The sequence below is a fragment of the Topomyia yanbarensis genome, chromosome 2, assembly GCF_030247195.1.
Source record: "Topomyia yanbarensis strain Yona2022 chromosome 2, ASM3024719v1, whole genome shotgun sequence".
In the NCBI taxonomy this organism is placed as follows: domain Eukaryota; kingdom Metazoa; phylum Arthropoda; class Insecta; order Diptera; family Culicidae; genus Topomyia; species Topomyia yanbarensis.
The window spans coordinates 134,458,365-134,474,879 of record NC_080671.1 but is presented as its reverse complement, the minus strand read 5'-3'; the positions used below and the strand labels follow the sequence as shown (position 1 = coordinate 134,474,879).

The following is a 16,515-nucleotide window of genomic DNA, read 5'->3' as shown; positions in this document are numbered from 1 at the left end:
TTCTAGTTCTGTGCGCTTTGAATTTCAAAAATTTGTTTTATTTTTTACGGAGAAATTTGGGTGCGTAATCGCGGTTATTCGGTGCACGACGCGTCAATCGACTACGAATAGCGATTATCCCTTCGGCAACGGTCCGAATAGGAAACGGATGACGGTGTGGTTGGTTCGTTTCATATTCATACTTCGTTGTTCCCAGATGCCATGACATTGTACATTCTATCAGCAATTTTTCGAGCAGATGAAGACAATAGAGGAGTTTGCAATTCGTCTAATTTTAACTGCTCTCGACAAATTGATGAGTTATCAGCGAAATCGAAATAGATATAATCAAAATTTTTGTATGACTGTGTAAAAGATGGTTACCGTTTGCATGACAATGATGGTACCATTACTCAATGCTATTTTAAAAATGCTCATGGATGATTGAATGTTAGTATGTCCATCTCCACTGTCTGGGCCTAGGTGTCACCTGGCCCGTAGCCCCCGCCAAATGCGCTAACCTTAGGGAAGCGCTGAAATCTTGATCTGTTTTTATCAAATAATTGGACTTCAAATTAAAAAATGATGAACACTATAGTAAACTATCGCTCATTCACTAAGTTTTAAAGAAACCTAAATAAGTCGTTTAAGGACAGTAAAGTAGGCAACCTCCTTAAATCTGTAGCAAAGATTGTGAAGTACGCAGGATCGATTAATTATTTTTAAATGCAAACTAAACAATTATTTTGCATAAACCTGAGGCGCCAAAATATTTTCACCTTTGGTACACTGCCCATGATCGCATGTTTGTCCCCTTTTCTATGGGATAATCTTTATAGGACTGGTTTACGATCATGGGCAGTAAAGGTTATGTGGAGCTCATGATATTAATAAAATGATCCGCGTTCCAAAAAAGCCAACATTCTTAACAATTTAAAACACACACTACAGTCTACAAGCAAATCACAAATAATTGCATGTCATTCAATAATTTATTAATAGTTCATCAAAAAGCCTACAAAATTCCATTAAAAATATCTTGCTCTTGGTAGTGGTAGCGAGTAAGGATAAATCCGTTCATAATTAAGTATGCAATTTGTATAGTTATATCGATACTCCGTTGAGGTCGACTCATCATCTCGCACATCATTTTCAATCGTCACGCTTTCGTTTGAACAGTGATCTAACCAGAATGTTTCGATCTTCGGCGACAGCTCGCAGCGCCAGTACTGTTTGTTACGATCAAAATGATGCGACACCATGCATTTATAATGGATTGGTTGATGGAAATATGAGTACTCTACCTGCATTGTATGAAGAATTTTCTCCGCGCAGAGGTGATCATTTCGCGAAATCGCCAGCTTTCGAAGTTTTGCCAATTTGTTTAAAGTACTAACACTCGGATGAGTCACTTCGTTGTAGTAGACTTCCAACAGTCGGTACCTGAAATACGAGCAATTTTCAGAACAAGGTGCAATGAAAAACTGAACTGTGACTACTTGGCTTCGTGACACTTGCTAATGTCTAGAGCATCTTCAATATTTTCCAACAGCTTTTCAATTTCTCCCTGCAGTCTAACAATAGCTAAAATACTCCTGGCTTCAACCTTACTGACCAGCGTCAAAATAAAACCTTCCAGTACTCGAATAGCCGTGTGTACGTTTATCATTGAATCGTGTGGAGTGAGCACAAAAACCTCCTGCAGCTTATTCATCCAAGTATCTGCTGTTTCCCAGGCATCGTAGCGAACGCACCAAAGCCATAAGTCTGCGTACAATCTGGTGACGGCATACGCATCCCGTTCATAACCTATAGCCTCGCAATTTTTCAGAATAAAACTTTCGCAGCTTTTGTACGTTTCGATGCAGCAACTCGAATCCAATAGAATGTCCAAAGCAATGGCGTAATACCAAGCCCTGCCTGAACTATCCCTATTTCGAGCCGTTAAGCTTTGGAAGCTCCAAAGCATGCTGACCGCTTCGGAGATTTTTCTGTGTGACATCAAAAGTTCGGCTAGAATTGGTATGATGTCCCAGTCGCCTGTTCGATATTGTAGAGTGTCCGTAATTCTCAAAACGACTTTTCCTAGCTCGATCGAAAGCAGCTTTGTGGACCGGATGGTTCTGAAAACGAAACTGCATTATATCCAGTACAAAATGTATAGAAAATCGTTTATCGAATGGTAGAAATTTAGTGGACTTTACTGGCACATCAGCAGGGCAGTATAGTATTTGACAATAGATTTCATGTAGTCCATGTTGATGTAATCTACATTGTCGGCAATAATGTTAAGGGATTTCTCCTGCATCCACGTAATATCATCGGAAAATCCCATGTGGAAAGCTGTAATGACAATTTCTTAATGAAAAATGAACTGTCATTTCAAAGAATACGAACCAATTTGAAACATTCCGGCGAAGGCATCCACCAGAATGGATGGATTTCTTCGATATTTGAGAGCATGTTTTAGGCTCCACACAGCGGCCAGTTGGGCAAGGGTCCATTTCGTTAACTTACGGAATAAGTTCAACATTCCAGCAAAGCAGGATGACAGCTGAGACGCGATCAGTACATACCACATTGATTTTGGTTGATTGTCCAAGCTGAGCTCTCGCCGGCGTACCAGACTCTTCACCTTACGGAAAAGCCTGATAAATTCAATCTTGGCGATATTACTGAAATAAACATTTAAAGAGGTCAAGTTTGAAAAGAATGGGTTTTATTGATCTTGTGTTGAACACGGTATGCCAAGTTCTAATCCTAGGTTAGAAGGGTCAATGTATCTCATATTATTAGGCTGATCTAATATTAATTCTTGGTCGTATACATTGAAGTGAGACATCCATAGAAGCAAAGAAAAGGTATTCAAAGGTTTGAGGTATCTTAAGATAATTGTAAAGTTCTATATTTTCTTCAGATGGTATTTCACAAACATTAATTAAATCAATTGAATTGTTATCCTTAAGCCTTCGATCACACAGCAGCGAGAGTAGTGGATCGTTCGAAGAAAGGATCTGGTCTGGTGGCTTCGCCGAATTCAAAAAAAATTTACAATGCTTTGCTGAACGAGACAGAAATCGTTTGGGGTAATCCAGCGCCATCCTCGACACATGACTGCAGACCAATATGACTGCAATAAAAGAGATTATAACTACTAGAGAGAGCAAAGCGCTACTGTCTCTATGTATTCACGGACTGAAACATGGGTTCTCGCTCTAGCATGATGTATCCCATTACTTTGACATGTGTGTACCCGGGGCAATAGGTGTCAAACTAATGAGCCTAGCATATGTGAGAGCGAGTTGATAAATTTTCAGTGTTAGTAGCGACATGCGACCTCTAGTAGTTATAATCTCTTTTACTGCAATTGACGAAAGAAACTTCTGAGGTGATCTGGCATTGCATTTATCGCTCATATGAGTAAATGCGCCCGGATAGTTTGCTACTGCGACAATAAACTCTCACATTTTCACACGAAAAGTTATTGGCACTCACAAAACTTCTCCGGATAAATACAACGTGTTATTTCTCCGGATAAATAAATCAGCCGGAGAATGAGTGAATGAGTTTATCACGGTATCCTTTTTGCGTTCGCTGCTTTGCTGTCGTTATTACAAAACACGAAAAAACAAGTGTATCATACTTCTTTGCCGCTTTTCTTTGTAATTAAATGTATTTTTTGGAGATTTAATTGATTTCCACGAAATTAAAATTTTATCACCTTCTCCGGTGAGAAGGAAAAAGTCAAATAAATTTTATCCGGAAAATCATTTTCACGCTATTTGTGGAGACGGAGAATTTTGCGACTCATCTTATCCCGGAAAAGTTGGACATCGGATAAGCTTCTTCTCGCGTGAGTGAGAGAGAATTACAATGCCGAACGTCGCACAGAAGAGTAACTGAGGTCGAATCCTGGTCAAAATTATTTACTGCAGCTATTGCTGTTATTGTCCCTTAATATGAACAAAAAATAGACAATAACTAGTTTTTGGAACAATTTGGCATCTATCCACCTATCAGTGCAGAGGTCAATTTTCTATATCCTTTCGAATACTAGTAATCTCGAGGATATCTTTGTGATTACATATGTTTTTCTAGTTGCATAAACAAATGATCAGTGGAAAGGAAGAGGGGAAGGGACGTCTGTGCACGTATTCATAGAGATAGATTTTTTCAAACATAGTATTTGGCCCAACAGCATTCCGGTGTATGTTCATTGGATAGCTGGAATCTTGTTTTGTAATACTGCTACAGCTACTTTGCCGGATCTAGCCGTATAATATAACTTTTTTATTCATTCAAGTTTGGAATAAAATGTTTTTTAAAGTTGGAATTTTTTAAAGTTGGTGCAGTGCACAACAACACTACTATTTTCAGTTAGTTTTAGGCTGAAGTTATGCAAATGGTTGTGTTCAACTACGTTTATAATAATATTGTCTTATTTAATACAGTCATCATCACTAAAAAGCGATATTGCTGGATATATAAGGGTCATTCCACGTCAGATTTGCAACCAGAATTTTTATTCATTCCACAAAATTTTTCTTGCATTCTTTAAGGTTGCACAGAGAATGCGCAAAATTCGCAAACGAAAAAAGCAGTTTTTTTCCACACCGTATGTCAGATCTTCATAAAAATCAATCAGCGTATTTAGAATGTTGTTACAGTACTGCTGATTGATTTTTATGAAGATCTGACATACGGTGTGGAAAAAAAACTGCTTTTTTCGTTTGCGAATTTTGCGCATTCTCTGTGCAACCTTAACTAGAAATAATTGAAACGTATTTGTTTGTTTTTGCTGAATTATATTTTTTTCAAGTTGTTAGTTTTTGAACTTTTGAAGTTTAATAAATTGAACATTTTTCAATTCAATCGCGAACGATTCGATATAAGGATTAAATAAATTAAATAAAAAAGTGGCATTTTCAAATAAGCTTACCGAAAAAATTTTACAAAAAAATATTTTTTGTTACATAACTTATGAAATTTGCAATTATTTGAAACAAATTGATTTTTTTTAAAGTTGGATCAAATTTTTTTACATATTTTTTTCTTAAAATAATAAGAATCTTGTTAAAAAGATTGTAGAAAAATTTGCGAGTGGATATTAAAATACTTTGCGAGATGTTGCAATTGTAAACTTAAAACAAGGTAATTTTACACTAAACGCCCAGTGATAGGCCTTTTATAATTGAAATATCTCGTAAAATACTTTAAGTTCCATTCTGAAATTTTCAAATAATCTTCTTAATATTTTTCGGTAAGCTCATTTGAAAACGCAACTTTTTTTATTTAATATTTTTTTCCATATATCGAATCATTTCCGAGTTATCAATGATTGAAAAACGTTCAATTTATTAAACTTCAATAGTTCGAAAACTAATAACTTGAAAAAAATATCATATTCAGCAAAAACAAAAAATACGTGTGGTGTCAAATATTTCTAGTTAAAAAATGCAAGAAATTTTTTGGAAGGATTAAAAATTTTGATTGTAAATCTGACGTGGAATGACCCATAATGAAAATGATTAAAAACCCCTTAAAATATCATCATTTTGCATCAATGCAAAAATTCTATAACAATTTTCGACATATTAATAATTTTGCCACGTTGTACAGTAGGCTTCTAGGTGTGTAAAAAATATATAATGAAACAAAAAATCGAAAAAAAAAATATTGTTTATTGTCCAGGAATTTATTCTAGTTACTCCTCTGTGCGTCGGCGGAGATTGCTGCACTACGTCCAGTTATTTATGAGCATGACGGTAAACATTTAATATTCTTTACTAAGTGCACTTAACTATGGTAGACGGCGAAATTAACAACACCATACAACGTACATCAGTACAGAGGTGCTATTTGTGCGGGGTAACGTGTTCACAATTCAAATGCCCATTAACGAATTGTTTTAATTGCGTATCAGTTCCTTACATTCTTTAATCAGAATTTATGAATGTATTAGTCATATTGCTTGCCGTTTTGCTTTCAAAAAATGGATTTAGACAGGGCACAAATATGTGTACGAGGCTATAAAAAAAGAATACAAGATGATTCTTTTGAAAATCTTGGTCTGAGAATTGACAAACCAAGATCCAATTTTGGATTTTCAAATTTTTTGAAAACGCTAACCTATCAGCGGACATAACAGGAGTTGACGTTACACTAATTGAACGCTTGACCACCATCCTGATTGCAATATCATGTGGGGAACCAATTAATGCTGAAAAATACAGTGCATTTGCTCGTGAAACAATGGAACTTTACGTAAAGCTTTTCACGTGGAAAAATATGCCAACCACACTGCACAAGATTCTTATCCATGGTCATAAAATTATAAGTGTATCCGTACTTCCTGTAGGAGAGATGTTTTGGGAAGCGCAGCAAGCTTCGAACGAGGAAATACAGCGGCTACGAAAGGTTCATTCAAAAAAATGTCTCGAGAATCCAGAATGGAGGATATTTCCAAAGGATTACTGGTAACCACAGATCCACTCATATCATCTTACCGGAAAGCAGAAAAACAGGAAGAAAATCGGGTTATCTGCTAATGTACAGTACTGCCCATAAACGCATAAGAGTCCCATGTGGATTTTTGTCGAAAATGAGTTATCTGTTGGATTGTATTCTGTATCACCACTAAATCACACTGCACAAATAAGATTACCGGGTTTGTTCAGAAAATATCAAAAAATAAATACCAAAACATGGTTGTCCCATCCATTTGGCTCAATGGATGGGACAATCTTGAACAGCATTTTTCTCGGCTTGCTGTTTTTCAACATGGGACTCTTATGCTGTTATGGGCAGAGTAGGGCAATGCAAAAAAAATATTTTTTTGAATTCTCAAAGGCCTCTCATATTGTGACAATTGTCAAAGTAAGCTCATATGCCAAATTTCACATCATTTGGACAATTCTAGACTCCCACCCACATCTCTTGAATTTTTTTAGATTGGTACTATGGGAAAATATGTAAGAAAAATATATTAAATGCTATAACCTTTGAAGTAACAATCAGAAAATTACAATTTATATCTCTTTTTAACGGAAATAACAGCCTATTTGAAAGGAGATATTCCTGTTTCTAGAAAAATACGGGAAAGTGGGGTACTGGGTCATTTTGGCCCCATATTTCCCTATTTTTATTATTTTTCTGCCCCGTGATGCAAATCATACATATTTTGCAGTTTTTCTGATGTAAAAAATCTCAGAAATCGAACGGAACCTTTTTGACCTTTGTCCGAATACGAACAGCTTGGGTTATAGGGTCTATTGTCATTCATACTAAATTTTATCATTTTCTCGTGCATATATCTCTATTATTCTTCACTCAATTTTGATAAATTGTACCTTGTTGAACGTGGAAACTCCTTAGGAATAAAATAAAAATAGACTCGTTAGTAGTAAAATTCAGAAACATCATATTATCTGACATATAGTCTCGATTTCAATTTTTATCATAAAATCGCACATATTAACTCCATTTAACCACAGAGAATAGACATATAAGCTAGAACAAACTTTCCCGAAAAACCTGTGTAAACATTTAAATAAAAATACGTTGAAAATCACCATCGCATACAGGTTCGCATGCATCAGTCACCATTGTATCCAAGTTCGCACAGAAGTCCCGTATAGCGATTGCTGGTCGATTGAAGCGCCAGCCAGTGGCAAGTTGCTACTTGCTGATGTCATTTTAAAGCGACAGTTTTATCTCTTACACAAATTGAAAACTTTACTTGAATGTCAGTTCTTAGTGATTTAACAACAAAATTTTTAGCGTTAAATACGTTTAGGGATCACATGAAAAAGTCTCATTTCTGAAAAAAAGAGGAAGTTGAGGTACTAGGACATTTTATACCACAATAGATCTAAATACTGGTCGCAGTATTTAGATCTATTAGACATTTAATGAAAAAAATGTGATTTGTAGAGTCAATGTCCAAAAAATTGATGCTTCTGAATTTTACCGCTAACGAATTTATTTTTGAGAATTTTCTACGTTCAACAAGTTACATTATATGAAAATTGATTGAAGAATAATAGAGATATATGCACGAGACAATGATAAAATTTAATATGAATGACAAAAGGCCCTATAACCCCAACTTCTCGTATTCGGACAAAGGTCAAAAAGGTTCCGTTCGATTTCTGAGATTTTTTCACATCAGGAAAGCTGCAAAATATGTATGATTTGCATCACTGAGCAGAAGAATTATTAAAAATAGAGGATTTTGGGGCCAAAATGACTTTCCCATATTTTTCTAGAATCGGAAATCTCTCCATTTAAATACTAAGATTATTTCCTTTAAACACAGACATAAAATTTCTGATTGCTACTTCAAAAGTTATAGCATTTAATATATTTTTCCTACATATTTCCCCATAGCACCAATTTAAAAATTTCAAGTGATGTGGGCGGGAGTCTAGAATTGTCCAAATGATGTGAAATTTGGCATCAGAGCTTACTTTGTCACAATATGAGAGGGAGAATTCAAGAATTTGAGAATTCAAGAATTTTTTTTGCAATGCCCTAATGTACAGGCACCGGAGATTCATTGTCACGCGCTCAAACTTTATTATTTGGCAATGGAAATATAGGAAAAGATTTTTCAAATGTTGCATTTTAATATAGAATTTGGCTTATTATACTAACACTCTATATCGCCATACAAAATTCACAAGCGCTTCTTTTTACGAGTTTACCCTGCAATATTCCCCCCCCCCCCACCTACCATGATATCTTCAAGCATTAGGACTTTGTACACCTCATATTTGTAAGCAGTGATCAAAGATTATCCAAGAAACCATTGTTAGAAAAAATATTTAATACATTTTTCAATTTTATCCTACTTTTGTATGAAGAGGAATAACTATGTTTCGTTATCTATCCATTAATACAAAGTCTTAGACTATTTCATATCGTCACATATATTAATCCCAATTCTACGTAGTGGGACTTTCACAATGAGGGCTTAGCGGCTAGTGCTATGGGTATTTTTCAACGATTGAATCTTCAGGTGACTTGGATGAGGTCGTGGATAAAACAAACTCACTCATAGTAGCAGCATACCAAGAGGTTTGCCCACTTCAAATTATGCGTGCTTCTAGAAGAAACTTTTGGTGAAATGTTGAATTTACTAAACTCAAAAATGCACATTGAAGATCTTGTATTCCCAAATGTTGTAGGTGGATGGAGGGCAGTTATAGGTGTAAATGAGAGGTAACCTACGCCCCTGTTAAAATTCAGAAAAACTATCACAGTCTAAAAAAATTACCGGGATTCAGTTTTCGATTTTCAGTGACGTTTTTTCTGAAACACGGCAAAAAACCCATTTTATGAATATAAATTGCCCATTATTGGAAATTATTCGAACTGACAAAAATGGGGACTTTTTCTGGGTTTCGAACAATGGGTACTTTTTATCCATTTCACAGCTACTCGATGAGGTAATGCCAATGGGTAATTGATCCTAATAATGTGTGAAAAATCCTTTAAGAATAATTTCAAGCGAGTTAACCTGCAAAGTATGGATCGTAGCGGAACCCGTGGCGGAATCGAAACATTTCGGTAATGCTCCGACATCAACGGCAGTTTAAACTATTGAGGATGTTGCAAATATGCAATTTTGACTGCTCTAGAAGATCCAGCGAACAAAAAAATCTCTCCTGTGACAGGTTTTATTTAGTTTTGTGGCTTTAAAATAGGATCCCTATCGAGATTTCATTATTTTTATGAGAGGAATAATGGGAAATAGATGTTCTATAATGTTTTTTTAATTCGAAATAATTCTATTTTCAGTACCGTAAAATGGGGGAAGATCATTTTTTCAACATTTTTTCGAATAACTATCTTCATTTCATGTAGATGTAACTGTTTACATTTTTAAAACAAGTACTGATTACCATAGATTAAAAGTGTTCTAATTGTAGCGCATTTTATTTCGTTTTACTATAAAAATAAAACTAATTTGTTGTAAATTTTCATTAATTGTTTTCGGGGTAACTTTGATCAGCTAAATATGTGTACCGAAATGAGAGATAACGCTCGAAATTGTGTTGTGTAAATTGCTTATCTGCAGGCAATTGCATGATCAGATATTATGACGTCCCGAACGAGAACAAAATTGCCTAGAAGCAAACAGCTGACCTTTTTCGAACTTTTTCGGTAAAGTAGTCGAAATTAAATAGTTAACAACAAAAAATATCGGATTTTTAAAATGAATTATTGGACAAAAATATTTACGGTTTCTAAAAAGGTGATTAGTTTAACTGGAGTTGATTGATGTCATTAATATGCAAGGGATTGTTTGAACTGATTGAAACGATGCATGAGAGTTGTATCATTTTCAATTTGAATTTTTGTTAGTAACAGAAATTATCATTGTATATAGATTTTGAACATGTTAAGAATATGTTTTTTTTTGTTTTAATGGTTTTGTTAGAGGGAATCATCTTATCATACGTTACTGAAAAAGTCTCATTTGATCAAACTTACCCCGGTGATCAAAGATACCCCGTTTTACGGTATTTTTTCATTCGGGGGCGATTTCCATAAATGGGTTTTTTTTAGACATTTTGTTGTAACTGTTCTGCGAAATTTAATGGGTAAAACGTACCCAGGTTGACGTACAAAGTCTGTACTCATTATTTGGTACAAACTCTTTATCCATTAAGTGGGTTATTCCACTTTTATTGAAAATGGGTAGTTTTCTATGCATTAATCGGTACTTAATTTTATCAGTGTACTACTCAACTCACACTCATACGCATCTTTTGTAGTGTGGAAGGTTTACAAGCAGATATTTTTCGATAATAGTTGTCGCTCATGAGAGATTCCTTCAATTTTACTTCACTTCCGTGTATACCCAATCTTCTCTTATGAAACCAAATGCTTCTGCTTCATTAATATCTTGCAGGCCTGCCTAAATTTTCATAGGTTATTAGTCTGCATGACGTATTTTTAAAATGCGGTAAACAAAGTGTAGCCTTTGTAAAATACGGAGTTCTGCATACAATATATATTAACGCTCAAAAATCTTAGATTGCCGGCTTGTCTGGTTTCATACCGGTGCACATCTCTTCCGTACACAACAGTGTTATACAGGTACTACGGCGTAATGCAATTTATCAGTCTGAAGATGGAAACAAGTGAGTTATACAGTAAAGACCCGTTTTTATGGGCCCCTTGGTGAATTTTAGGCTGATAAAACGGTGACATTGACAAAATCGGAACATATATTTTATTTTTTTAATAAACCGAAGCTCTTAAACTATTCTTTTTTAGTCCCTAGATATAGCCTCATTTCTGATTATTTAGTTTAAATTTTCATTAAGGAGGTCTGATAGCGCAAAATAAAAAAATTGCATATTTTGGATCTCTAAGATACGAAAAATATGCTTAAGAGAGGATTTACTCGAAATCAACTTAGTTCGTCTGCTAGAGCCCATCAAACTATCAACTAGGGTGCTGAGCCGTAGGTTAGAGCAGTTTCTACCATATTTGTTCAACGTATTGAGTCAAACGGTAGTGCAACAATAGGGGCACTCGATTCGAGTTTTCGTTGCGCTCAAACACGCGAAGTGTTTTCAGCGCATTTGTGATATTATAATGGTTCTTAACAACGAAGCAAAGCTGTTGATGTCAATTTTTTTGCGTTAGATTGATTATAGGCCGAGAAATTAATGAATTATTGGGGCACCCTGCTTAGTATGGTGATAATAGGCACTTTACCCTATCAATTTTCATATGACGCTGACAAAATCCGGTCAAAGACTGATAAAATCGGGGGTAGACAAAATCGGGGGCCGATAAAATCGGGTCTTCGCTGTATTCTTAATACGCTGCTGAGCTGTCATCCATTGTAAGCAATTTGGCATTAAATGTTGCCGAGTTAATCTGTCTCATCGAAGTAACAGCCGCATTACCTTATTTTGTAGGATCTGCATTCACTTACGCTGTTTATTGTATACAGAATAGAAACACAGTAATAAAAGTGAGGAGCTTTAATGGTCTTGTAAACAGTTATTCTTGAGTTAAATATGAGAAACCTATTAATCCTACAAAGAACGGCAAACTTTCTAGCAGTTTTCCGGATCGTATAGTTCACGTGCTCATTAAAACTCAGTTTTTCCTCCAATGTGACCCCAAGATATTTGATAGTTGGAACTCGTTCAACCACCTCTCCATCAATTTTAACTGTTGTAGTACTTTCATTTATTTGCCGCGTAGTAACAATCCTATATTTGGTCGGGAATATGTTTGTTTGAGTTTTGTCCACTTCAAGCAATCACTAAACTATGTCAGTTCAAGGTTATCTAGCTAGATGCACTCATCGAAACTATTACCGATGAAAAAACAAAACTGTGACATCGGCAAACAAGTTCATTCCTGCATTTTCCAAAATATGTCTGTAGTACTACGATATGAATGTAAATAATATCGAGCGGCCCCTCGAATAACTGGTCCGCTCATCAGGGGTAAAAGCTTCTGTAATTTCTCCCGAAATGTGAATGAGAGTGAGTGGTTGGTTGGAGTTCCTTCGAATCAACTGTCAGATGAGTGGTTGAGCACCCACCGGATCCAGTCGTGGTTGGAGCCGAGTTACTTTTGGCGGGTGGTCGCGACGCAGGCGTCGCCCCGCTTTTGAGATAACCCTTTCTGCGACCTTTAACCGCAGAATAAGCTATAGTGGAAAGGAAACTATTTGTCTCTGGGTTTTGAAAGCCATTCGGCAGCACCCGGGATTTGGTGGTAGAAGATCGAGGTCTGGGGATATTCAAAAGAAATTGAAGCCGTATACAAAAAGGCTTCGGGGAAACTTGCGTAATTTCGTGAACGATTGCGTAGCTCCGGTCACCAAGTTGGAAGGCCTGGGTTCGAGACCCGAAATGTGAAATAATTTTTTTTTTGTAAGCGAATTATGAGTTGAAGTGATTAAACAGTTTTTTTGCAGTAAACTATTTTTTGGTATTTTCTGGTATAGGTAGTTTCACGATTTTCGGTCGTTTCCGTTTTTAGCGAGCAGAGTTGACTCCTTTTTCCTTCGACTCCACCTTTCCTAAATCGGCCACGATTGGGGACCTTGTGTTTGAGTAGAACTTTGCCCGTGATGATAAAAAGCGTTAGAGCTAATCAATTATACCGGTCTGAGGCCTTCTTTGTATACTGTTGTTGATTTCTAGCTAATGTTATAGTACCCGCCGGTAGGAGGGGTCTCAATAGCTGCGCAAACCGAACAAGGCGAATGGTCTCCTTCGGGAGTGGCGCTGAAGCCATCCGCTAAATATTGATTTAGGCTTCGGCTCCAACTGTCTCGGGTTACATGTCTCATGTCGTTAATGTATAAGATCAACAAAATTGGTCCTAGTACACTACACTACACTAGTCTTTCTACATAACTGCGAAACCGCTCAAGAGCATTTCCTCTTACACCATATTTCTCCAAAACACAAATCAGTTTACGGCGATCAATTGTTCTAAATGCTCGTTTCAAGTTAACAAAAACTGCAAAGAAAACTTCTACATTCTCAATGGCCTGCATCCTATTCAATTCCAAAAATGTGCTATATCCACTAAGTCCAAAAAAGTCTACCTTTATAAAAAAAATTTCCAGATTATATGAAATCTCAAACTTTCAGGCATTTTAATGATATGTATCATCAAAGATACGATGGTGATTTTTGAAATTTCCTTTACTTCCTTTTACTATGTTTTGTTGTGATTATAGACATTTTAATCTTAGCGAATGATCGCTTCTTTTTTCAGCTTAGAAATATATCTAACCCTATGTGCGGAATTGGAAACTGTACAAAGCAATCGATACCCTTTGAACATTTTCCATTTACTGTTTATATGGGATTAACAACCCTGTTAGATGGCTAATGTGGTCAAAGTGATTTTGGCTAGTTATTAGTGTTCTAGACATGTAAATCTAAGTAATTTGCATCCATTTTAATGAATTTTGCTTCATTTTTATATCATGGTGGTACCAGATTATATGGAAATCTGTTGTGCGACCGCACTTTTTAACCCGTAACTCCGGAACCAGAAATCCGATTCAAGTGACAATTAACAGCAGCCTAAGCCGATACTCGAACTTTCATTTGAGCCTAATGTTCGAATCGGCCCAGTCATGACTATGACAAAAATGAATGACATTTGACACATGCACACACACTCATACAAACATTTTCCTATCTCGTCCAACTGAGTGGAAAGGCATATGACACTCGGCCCTTCGGGCCGGGTATAAGTTATTGATTTTCATGGCGATTGCCTTTATACACGAGAGACAAAAACGCAAAAACTAGTTCAAAATAGATAAATAAATCAATTCATTCAGTTCCTCGTGGAAAAATAATTTCAACTGACTTACCTAGACTTTGGAAAAGGCATACCCATTACTTCGCAAGCGGTGTAGAAAAATTCAGTCGCTAGACTGTACTGTTCCAGCTTGAATCGGCACACTGCTAGTTGCGTGTACAAGCGTCCTTTCAAATATATTACTAATGCTATATTATCCGGTCGATCGATATCCTAAAAGATTAGCCTTAGAAATATGTATCTTGTTGAATATAACTCTTTTCTCCACCTTTATCTGCTTCTGCACGCTTTCTAGCATCTGAATCGCTTTAGGAATATTTGCAATCTTGATGCAGCAGTTTGCCCACTCAATTTGCGCCTCAACATGCTTCTCCGTCATTCCCGCACCATGGCTATGGAACACGATTTCTTTATACATGGAGTAGAGAATCATATGGCAGCGACAGCGGGTGAAATCGTACTCTCGGTAACTTAGAATAGGAACCCTGAGGCCTGGCTTATCTTGCTTTCGCCACCAAAAGCAATCAAACATAATGTCTTCGCCTACAAACAAAATAACAAAATCAGGCCAACTTTAGCTGACAATATCTAATCGTAAAGCATTCACGTTTGTAGGACTGCATTGAAAACCTCTGAAATTCAGATAGCGAAATAAAATCACTGACACAAAGACAAACAACTATTGAGCTTACACTTGGACCACTTTTATAAAGTAGAGTTTTGTATGATAGATCCGAATCCCTGCGTTTTTTAAATCCCGTGATTACATCGAATTGATCGTCGCTGGTTATCAAATTACGAAAAGACCCTCCTCCACAAGAATCACACCTAAAAAACAAATTTGTAAACTTGCATGGTTGATTAATAAATAATTAATGTCACTTCACCGCTTAGTCTCACGTTCTATGAATGTTAGCGCCCGGCTGTGAAACTCGGTCTTCTGTTCCTCGGTTAGTAAATTGTAGACCGTCTGGCGGAATAGATTAGAATTGAATTTTGAGTATCCACACGCTGCATATCGCGGAAGATCGCGGCAGGACCCTGAAGAAGAGAATAAAAAAAGTCAAAGTAGCATTGTTTGCGTCAGCAGCAGCTCTACATACGTGCGATCGTCAAATCGATACAAGCACAAGTACCCTTTGGAAGATTTTCGGTGTTGACATTCTTTTGATATAGACTGAGTCCTGAACTGAAGTCCCCAATGGCACATGATAATATTTGGAGATCAAAAAGCTTTTGAATTGCTGCGAGTATTAAGCGTCAAAACTTCGCCTTGAATAATAGAAATAAACTATACTTACTAATAGCAACGTCTCGTTCTTTGTACTGTGCGATCACAAAGATTAGCGCAACTCGTAGAAATTTCTCCCCGAGGACAGCGGCACATTTACACACGTACTGTTCATAAGAGGAAAGCGAATCGTACAACATCAAATGGAACGCATCCAGGCAGGAAGATGAAAAGTAGTTTTGGGTATCGATGTCCGCTTTCAAACAAGCCACGTCCACCAGTTTGTTGGAAAGGTTTGCCAGGGCGTACGGAAGGAATTGCTCCTCTTCGCAGCACGTTTCAAACAATTCCCAATCGGCACAGCTCATTCGAAAGGATAGTGTAGATCGTGTGCTTGTTCGAATCAGAAAGTTGGCTTCGCAGAACACATAACCTATGGCATGAGCTTCGAAGGAACCCATCCGGACGATTCGCAACAAACCACTCTGCTTCAGGGACATCATGAAGGTATTCATCCAACCGGGGTTTCCGCTGCTCATTGTATGAATGGCGCTAAATGATAAATAGTTTTAATTAAATAACGTACGACTCCGTTGCCCATTTTTTTTAGTAATTTTTCAAGAATACATGGCCTGTGTTAAACCAAAGAGCATTAATCTTGTATATAGAATCTTATTTCTAGTCTTAAAGTTGCACAGAGAATGCGCAAAATTCGCAAACGAAAAAAGCAGTTTTTTTCCACACCGTATGTCAGATCTTCATAAAAATCAATCAGCGTATTTAGAATGTTGTTACAGTACTGCTGATTGATTTTTATGAAGATCTGACATACGGTGTGGAAAAAACTGCTTTTTTCGTTTGCGAATTTTGCGCATTCTCTGTGCAACCTTAAGATAGCTGTAATTTTTTTCTCCTTTATAAAAAAAATATTTCAACATTGTAACCCCCTAGTTTTAAGATATCCAAAATGTAAAAACAAG

General features: G+C 36.5%; 1 protein-coding gene across 5 annotated transcripts in view; it reads right to left on the bottom strand.

Moving 5' to 3' along the window:
- Window positions 1–963: 963 nt before the first annotated feature.
- LOC131681413 (adenylate cyclase type 10-like) overlaps window positions 964–16,515 on the bottom strand; it is a 75,253-nt gene continuing 59,701 nt past the window's right edge. For 2 of the 5 annotated variants that reach the window (XM_058962188.1, XM_058962183.1), the window contains 11 exons: window positions 15,606–16,087; window positions 15,408–15,548; window positions 15,192–15,345; window positions 14,997–15,132; window positions 14,912–14,936; window positions 14,573–14,847; window positions 14,357–14,517; window positions 2,377–2,654; window positions 2,184–2,322; window positions 1,479–2,102; window positions 964–1,422 (listed from right to left, as the gene is read on the bottom strand). In XM_058962188.1, the coding sequence (XP_058818171.1) occupies window positions 1,008–1,422; window positions 1,479–2,102; window positions 2,184–2,322; window positions 2,377–2,654; window positions 14,357–14,517; window positions 14,573–14,847; window positions 14,912–14,936; window positions 14,997–15,132; window positions 15,192–15,345; window positions 15,408–15,548; window positions 15,606–16,087 (2,830 nt within the window). In that variant the 3' untranslated portion in view covers window positions 964–1,007. The remainder of the gene's footprint in view (window positions 1,423–1,478; window positions 2,103–2,183; window positions 2,323–2,376; window positions 2,655–14,356; window positions 14,518–14,572; window positions 14,848–14,911; window positions 14,937–14,996; window positions 15,133–15,191; window positions 15,346–15,407; window positions 15,549–15,605; window positions 16,088–16,515) is intronic. The other 3 variants (XM_058962185.1, XM_058962184.1, XM_058962187.1) reach the window with 3 other exon arrangements.